The sequence below is a fragment of the Eublepharis macularius genome, chromosome 4, assembly GCF_028583425.1.
Source record: "Eublepharis macularius isolate TG4126 chromosome 4, MPM_Emac_v1.0, whole genome shotgun sequence".
Lineage (NCBI taxonomy): Eukaryota > Metazoa > Chordata > Lepidosauria > Squamata > Eublepharidae > Eublepharis > Eublepharis macularius.
Genome location: NC_072793.1, coordinates 188124902 through 188133507, shown reverse-complemented (window position 1 = coordinate 188133507; position 8606 = coordinate 188124902). Strand labels below are relative to the sequence as shown.

Below are 8606 nucleotides of genomic sequence, written 5' to 3'. Positions count from 1 at the left end.
GGGCTCTTCCCAGGGAACCGCCCCCGAGCCCCCCTGCCCCGACCCACCGGGCTCTGCAGCGGAAGCCGCGCCGGCCCCTCCGCCGGGAGCCCGGAGTTGGCGGCCCCTCCGACGGCCCCGCCGCTGGCCCGGCTGCGCCCCTCGCTCCCTCCCCCCCTCCCCCCGAGGCGGCGCTGCTGCAGAAGAACCGCGGGCCGGGGGCTCCCGGGCTAGCCGGGCCGGGCAGGAGGGCCTTCTTCCAGCTGGGGTTCCTCGGAAAGGCGAGCGCAGACGCCGCGGCAATCCCCGGGAGCGAACTGGGTTAGCCCAGGAGGGCGGAGGCCGTACCTGGAGCCAGGCGGCGGCTGCGGGGGGGCCGTTTGCTGCGAGCCTGAGAATACATCGTGCGCTCTTATCACCCGGAGACTTTCCAGAGGGGGGGGTGTTGCCAGGCTCGGTTTTTAAAAGATCCCGGCCGGTGACATCGTAGGGAGGGGCTGCACTATCTAGGGAGGAGGTGAGGCCATAGGGGATTTAGGGAGGGGCTTCCTGCAAATTTAGCCCCCCCCCGGCACCCTTGGACACCCCCCTAACAACGCCCCTGGGCTGGGCCAAACCTGAGAGAAGGTGGGAACTGGCCCGTGGTTCAGTGATCTCCCGCTGTGTCCTGTTTTTGAAATTCACTTTTACGACAATCGCTTTGAGATCTACAGATATACACACCTTGTGCATCAGACAAACGAATGGTCACAAATCTGACACTAAGAAAGGCAACACAGAAAAGCCTGTAGGGGGACATTTTTAAAGTTTTCCTGGACGTTCATTTACAGGCGTCTTGATTCTGCCTTATTCATAAGGGTGACTTAGCACTGAAATTTACTAAATTGCGGCATGGCAGATGCCTTCGTTTGGCAAATGCAGGGCTGAAGCCTCTGAGCCAGGGCAGAATACAAAACAGTTGCTGTGCACTCCGTTTCTGAGCAAAGTGCAGAGTTCAGAGTTGTCACAATCCTCTCGCTTCAAACTCATATCGTGTAAGTGAGTAGAAGCATGTATTGTCGAAGGCTTTCACGGCCGGAGAACGATGGTTGTTGTGGGTTTTCCGGGCTGTATTGCCGTGGTCTTGGCATTGTAGTTCCTGACGTTTCGCCAGCAGCTGTGGCTGGCATCTTCAGAGGTGTAGCACCAAAAGACAGAGATCTCTCAGTGTCCAAGAGATCTCTCAGTGTCCAGTGTCTGAGAGATCTCTGTCTTTTGGTGCTACACCTCTGAAGATGCCAGCCACAGCTGCTGGCGAAACGTCAGGAACTACAATGCCAAGACCACGGCAATACAGCCCGGAAAACCCACAACAACCATGAGTAGAAGCACTTGAGAGGCAATTCAGAACAGCGCCCATAACGGTGGCCTCAAAGAAAACTCGCAGCTACGCCGCCTGGGATTTTAAGTTACACGGAATGCGTTTGTCCTAACTGATGTTCATTAGCTATACCATCCCGGAGAGATCTGTTTGTGTCCATGAAGAAGAGCCCGGGGTTTGAGTCTTGCTTGTCTCGTGCTGGACCTTAGAAAGATCTTTATCCTCCGGAGGCTCCATGAGACTGGCCTTTCTGAGGCGCAGGAGGAAACAGGTGTGAACTCCCAAGCAATGACTGCATGCGTGCTCGCGGGTGTGTGAGCGCCCGGAAGACGAGTCTCTGCCCTTGGAATTCACTCTGGAAGGAGCCTGAGTGGCTCCCTTGGATACGTTAGACGTTTAGCAGAAGAAAATCCCTCCATGGCTTCTGCAATACTTGGGATTCTTTTTGTCACCAACGCTCTGACCGTATCTTGCGGCCGGAATCCGCAATGATCTCAGCAAGTCAGGATTGTTTGCTTTTAGGATGAGCCTTCTTGCAAAAGGGAACCTGGAAAACCCGTTTCGCACTTTAACCGATTTGGGCAATTATTCCTCTGAGCCTGATCAAGCTGCTTCTTCCCCCCTCGCCTTCGGAAGTCTCTGAGAGCCAGTTTGGTGTAGCGGTTAAGAGCATGGGGCTCTAATCTGGAGAGCCGGGTTTGATTCTCCATTCCTCTGCTTGAAGCCAGCTGGGTGACCTTGGGGCAGTCACAGCTCTTCCAGAGCTCTCTCAGGCCCGCCCACCTCACAGGGTGATTATCGTGAGGATAATAACAACACACTTCGGTAAACCACTCTGACTGTGGCATTAAGTTGTCCTGAAGGGCGGTATATACATCAAATGTTATTGTTGTTATTCTCTGGAAATGAAAAGTGGGGCGTTCACCGACCCCCTTTTATCTGTGGCAGGAAGAGGCCCCGTATGACCACAGGGTGCTGGTGTAACAATGGCTCTGGCAGTTCTCTGCCTGCTCCCTGACCAGGTAAAGGTAAAGGTAGTCCCCTGTGTGAGCACCAAGTCATTACTGACCCATGGGGGGGACATCACATCACAATGTTTTCTTGGCAGACTTTTTGTGACAGGGCAGTTTGCCATTGCCTTCCCCAGTCATCTACACTTTACCCCCAGGAAACTGGGCACTAATTTTACCGACCTCAGGAGGATGGAAGGCTGAGTCAACCTTGAGCCGGCTACCTGAACCCGCCTTCCACCAGGATCGAATTCAGGTCAAGAGCATTTCCAACTCCCTGACCAAGTGAGCTGGAAATGCCAGCTGAGAAGTAACCAGTGGCCAAGAAGCCAGCTGTGCTCCTTCCTCTGCCACATCTCAGCTCAGGGAAGGTGTAAGAACCTTATACTTGGTCTCAGCAGAAGTATTTTCAGCTCTGTATGAGATTTCTGCACGTTTTCAAAATTTCTGCAATCCTTACCCCATTGTGTTGTTTACTAAATGTCCAGCTCTTGATTGTCTTGACTTTTGCTGTGAGATCCACCTAGAGTCTCAGCGAAAAAGGCAGGTTGTGAATAGTGCAAGCAAATTGACATGACATATTAAACCAATGTGGAACTAACTATCCAGCAGGAGCAAACTTACAGCAACAGAGATTGACTAGACTAGAATATATTGTCGAAGGCTTTCACGGCCGGAGAACACTGAGAGATCCCTGTCTTTTGAGTGTGACACTGAGAGATCCCTATCTTTTGGTGCTACACCTCTGAAGATGCCAGTCACAGCTGCTGGCGAAACGTCAGGAACTACAATGCCAAGACCACAGCGACACAGCCCGGACAATCCACAACAACCATAGACTAGAATACATCTCAATAACTCTCATTACATTCTCAAAGGAAGGTTGTAAGTTTAAAAACAACATTTGATTTAAAAACAACAAATCACAGAATCACAGAATCCTAGGTCATAGATCCAGAGGAGTTAGCCATGTTAGTCTGTAGTAGCAAAATCGAAAAGAGTCCAGTAGCACCTTTAAGACTAACCAACTTTACTGTAGCATAAGCTTTTGAGAACCACAGCTCTCTTCGTCAGATGCGTGGAGGGCAAGAAGAAACTGGTCAGATATATCGGTGGGGAGGGGAGGGGGAGTAGATGCAATCAGTAGCTTCTGATAATGGGATCAGTTTGCTTCTGATAATGAGATAACCATTCATAGTCTCTATTCAATCCAAGCCTGACTGAATCAAATTTGCATATGAATTCCAGTTCAGCAGCCTCCCGTTGGATTTTGTTTTTGAAAGGTTTCTGTTGAACCACAGCGACCTTTAAGTCTTTGGTGGAATGTCCTGGTAGATTGAAGTGTTCTCCCACTGGTTTCTGGACGTTTCCATTTCTAATGTCAGATTTGTGTCCATTTATTCTTTTGTGCAGTGGTTGGCTGGTTTGTCCAATGTGCAGAGCAGATGGACATTGTTGGCACATGAGGGCATATATCAGATTGGAGGATGAGCAGCTGTAAGAGCCAGAGACACTGTAGTTGATGCCATTGGGCCCTGTAATTGTATTCCCTGGGTAGATATAGGGGCAGAGCTGGCATCTGGGTCTGTTGCAGGGCCTGGTACCTGTGCTGGTGACTCTGCTGGCCGATTCATGGTTGTGAGTGAGAAGTCGTTTCAGGTTGGGGGGCTGTCTGTAGGCAAGGAGAGGTCTTCCACCCAGGGCTTCTGAGAGAGAGGCATCATTTTCCAGGATGGGTTGTAGCTCCCTGATGATACGTTGGGTGGGTTTGAGCTGGGAGCTATAGGTGACAACCAGGGGTGTTCTGTTGTTAGTTCCTTTAGGTTTGTCCTGGAGCAGACTGTTTCTGGGTACTAGTCTGGCCCTGTTGATCTGTTTCTTCACTTCATTTGGTGGGTACTGTAGCCCCAAAAATGCTTGTTGCAAATCTCTTAAGTGGGAGTCCCAATCAAGAGCATTGGAGCAGATACGATTGTAACGTAAGGCTTGGCTGTAGACAATCCACCAAGTGGTATGTTTAGGGTGGTAGCTGGAGGCATGTAGATATGAGTATCGGTCTGTTGGTTTCCGGTATAAGGTGGTATTTATTCGTCCATTATGTAGTTGTACAGTGGTGTCCAGGAAGTGTACCTGTTGTGTAGAGTGGTCCAGGCTCAGGTTGATAGCAGGGTGAAAGTTGTTGAAGGCCTGATGAAATCTCTCAAGGGCTTCCTTCCCATGGGTCCAAATGATGAAGATGTCATCCAAAAGAGTCCAGTAGCACCTTTAAGACTAACCAATTTTATTGTAGCATAAGCTTTCGAGAATCACAGTTCTCTTCGTCAGATGCATGGAGGGCAGAAAGAGACTGGTCAAATATAGAGGAGGAGAGAGGAGGGGAGGAGGAGAGGAGGGATGCAAACAGCTCCTTTTGATGTGGGGATCAGTTTGTTTGTGTAAAGGTTCAAAGGAGTTTGCCTTGTTAGTAGCAAAATCAAAAAGAGTCCAGCACCACCTCCAAGACCACGTGGCTGTCTCCCTCCTGGCCAACGTGCCAACGGAGGAGGAGACAAGTGCATTTTCTGCACACGGGCAGGAATGCTTTTGTTTTGAGGAGGATTTAACACACACACACCCATGTAATTTTTACACCTTTGGCGGTTGGGGGAGTTTTGTAGCTAAAAGACCCCGAATCTTGAATTCAGGGATGCAAACATTGGGGCCACTTGGCTATTAGATATATTTTGGTAGGAGGGCTTCAAAACTTTACATAACATTTTGCCAGTCAGCTCGTATATTTAGGAAAGGGAAAGGTTAGGAGACCTGATTTTTACTGCATGTATTTCTTCTGTCATTGTAGGACATATTTGAATCTGTGTTTACTTATCAAGTTCTTTCCTCATAAAAAGAGGTATGCTTTCCTTTAAATAAAATCATTAACGCAAAGAAGCTCTCTGTCTGTTCCTCTGGCAAAAGACTTCTCTGTGCTGTAAGCCGCTCTCAGAGAGTTTATCTTCCATAGATCTCTCAGAGATTTTTAAATGACGGAGGAAAACTCGCCCAGAACTGAGCAGGGCCAGCCCTCAACTGGCTGCGTATTAAAGAATCCGCCAGGACAGGGTCTGAGAATTTTCCCACCTTCCCACTGAGAACTTCCACGCGGGAAGCCTTGATATCTCGCAGCCACACAGGCCAGGCAAGCAGCCGGATCCTCTGAGCAGCCCTACGACAGAGGAAGAAACACCCCTGGGGCCTGCTGCCGGCCTCCCTGACCTGAGCTGGCATCTCCAAGGGGAAGAGGGATTCTGTTTGCTTATGTCACTTATAACCCACCTTTTCGCACTGAGACTCAAGGGGGATTACATAGTGTGAGATTAGCACAGTCAATACCAAGGACATTTCGATAAACAATGCCATAGGGTGCCATAAATGCGGATTTGCAAAGACATAACACCAGCAAAAGTCCAATGCAGAGTAGAAGAAATGCTGCAAGAGAGCACAAGACTGACATGCTAAACAACACAGAAGTACCCAGTAGGAGCATCCCTAAAGCGGCAGGTGGAACTGAAGGCCACAGAGAGCGCATGGCAGTGAAGTCTCCTTAGTGAAGCGTCTCTTTGGGGCCACCTCCCCGCAAAGAAATAGTTTAATTAAAAGAAACAGACTACATGTTACAAGAGGCACACACGGAAACGGAAAAGCCAGCAACTGTCATGTTTACAGCGTACAGATAAACAAAAACGCCCCCCAAACATGAACCTTTCCTATCCCCCCAACATCTCGTGCATCCCAGCTTGTGCATGCTTCCCAAGGGTTAAAGTGAGAAACGCGCAGTCCTAGAGAGGTGCATGGAGCGGGGGGGGGGGGGGCTCCAGGGAAAAGCTATTTCCTGCCAAAGCTATTTCCCTTGCCAAAGAGGCCTTTGTGTCTCCGGCTTTTGTGTCCCCGGCTTGGAGGAATCGGGTGAGCTGAAAGGGGCTTTGGAGGAGGAGAAGGGGGCATATGGGGAGGGGGCTGCAGTGCAGTGCAAGACCCAAAGCAGAGAGGGGGCAGCAGGGGGAGCCCCCTCCCTCCCCCCGAAAGGCCCGCTCTGCCCCCCCTCCTGCCCCCCAGAGCCGGGACGGGAGGCCCCTGCAGTGGGCTCGAGGGGGGGGGGACCCGCAGGCGGCGCCTTTGGCGGCGGGTCGGGGCTCAAGTGGCTGCAAGTTCCACAGGCGCTGAGGACGGAGGGACGGGCTGGGGCTGGGGAGGGGGAGAAGGTGCGGAAGAGGAGGCAGGGACTGGCGCTGGACTCTTCCTCAGGATCCCAGACAGAATAGGACCCTGAACCAGAACGGGAGGAGGCTCCAAAGAAATCACCCCCCCCCCCAGTTGCAAAACTGTTCCCTTTTCCAGCATGGTAGTTAATGAAGGTGCCTGATACCTTTTAAATCATTGAATCACAGAGTTGGAAGGGACCTCCGGGGTCATCTAGTCCAACCCCCTGCACAATGCAGGGAATTCACAAATCCCCCCCCCCAACACACACACCCAGTGGGCTCCTTGCCCAGGAGGAGCCACGGGAACCAAGCCCTGATGCAGCCCTCCCCCTCACGATCCACACGGGTTCTTCGCCCCGGGGGTTTTCCCCTCGCTTCCCGCCCTTCCTGGGGCTTCGTGGCCTTTCTCTGACCTTCCCCAGTCCTGCTTTTGGAGGTTGCAGGAAAGCCGGGGGGGGGGAGGGGGGGGCTGCCACGGGACGGCCCTGCTCAGAGTGGCCCCCTCCCTCCCTCCCGCCCAGGCTGCTGCGCCCCTTTCCCAGCCCCTCTGCCCGCTGGCGGCCCCCCCCCTCCTCAGCCTCCTCCATCAGATCTGGAATTGTGTCCAGAAGCTAATCCAGAGACGACAGAAGCTGGCACAGAAATCTGTGAGTACCAAAAATGGCTTCCCACCCTCTTTTTCTCACTGCAAGGCAAGAGGGAGAAGTCGCTCTTGAGATATTCTCTGCCATCTCCTCCGTCTGGTGAAGGGAAAAGAGCCGCCATGCAGCCAGCTCAGGTAAGGAGAGGGGGGGGTCCCAGAGGGGAGCCATTCGGTGGAGAGCAGGAATGCTTCCTGGTCAGTTGTCAGTCTCTGAGGATCGGGCCCCTTTCCGCTGGTTCTGGCGCTGCTCACACCAGGGGGAGGCAGGAGAAGGGTCACCCCCTGCCTAAGATGGCCTGAACAGAGAAGCCCAGGCAGAGACTGTTACTGGGCATTGAATGTCCCACACAAAACTTTCTGCTTCTCTGTGATACGGACATCTCTGGCCTCTTCCCCACAAGGGGTACTACTCACCCTCTGCCAGTGAGGACAGACACTTTGGCCTCAAGATGGCCCCCAAGAGGTCTGGGAGGGTGGTGTCAGATGTCCCCTCAGAGCCCTTACCGCCTCCTCTTTCTGCTAGTCTTCCGTCTTTCCAGTGATGTAAAGATCTTCCTCCTCCTTCTCCTTCCAGGGCGGGGTGTCCTTCGAAGAGGTGGCTGTGCGTTTCACCCGGGGGGAGTGGAGCCTGCTGCGCCCGGCCCAGAGAGCCCTGTACAAGGAAGTCATGCTGGAGAACTTTGGCCATGTGGCCTCCTTGGGTGAGGACGCTTCTCTCCTGGGCTGTCTTAAGGGCACGGCCAGGCAGTCTTCCCTGGGCCCAGTGGCTGATCCCTGCCCCCCTCCATGCTCCTTCCTCGGATGTAGGAGGGCTTCTGGGTCCTCCCTGCAGAGAGGGAGCCCCTGCCTGGCAGTCCTGTCCCTGGAGTGCCTGAGAAGAGGTGCCAAGGGACGCTTGGCCTGCCGGGTGGGATGGTCCAAGCAGGGGCTCCCCTCCTCCCTGGGCTTTGCCCTCCTGCGCTGTGGAAGGAGCTCTGCGAGGCTCTCTGGCATTTCAGTCTCAGGTGGGCAGGGAGGGGCCACAGAACTGCCGGTGCTGGACGGAGGAGTCTTCGCCCCATGCTGCACTCCGCCCCGCCCCTCTTACTTGCCTCTTGTGTGTTTCCGGAGGGACACTCAAGCTGGCTTGGAATTGCTGGATTTATGCACACACTAAAGAGTCTTAATTCTGTATTATTTCTGACAATCAGGACCCCCGATTGCCAAACCTGACCTCATATCCTGGCTGGAGGAAGAGGAAGGGCTGTTTCTCCCATTTTCTGATGAAGAGGAAGAATTTACAGGTACCTGCTTAGATGTGTCGTGTGTCTGTGTGTTGCCTGCGCTTCCTCCCAAGGGAAGCTCGATTTCTGCAGCGTTCTTTATCATCACAGTTG

The 8606-nt window shown here is 52.8% G+C and overlaps 1 protein-coding gene across 1 annotated transcript in view; it reads left to right on the top strand.

Annotated features, from left to right (window-relative positions):
- The first annotated feature begins 6994 nt into the window (after nt 1-6994).
- LOC129329050 (zinc finger protein 420-like) overlaps nt 6995-8606 on the top strand; it is a 31227-nt gene continuing 29615 nt past the window's right edge. The window contains exons 1-2 of the mRNA XM_054978447.1: nt 6995-7365; nt 7805-7931. Of these exons, the coding sequence (XP_054834422.1) occupies nt 7351-7365; nt 7805-7931 (142 nt within the window). The 5' untranslated portion in view covers nt 6995-7350. The remainder of the gene's footprint in view (nt 7366-7804; nt 7932-8606) is intronic.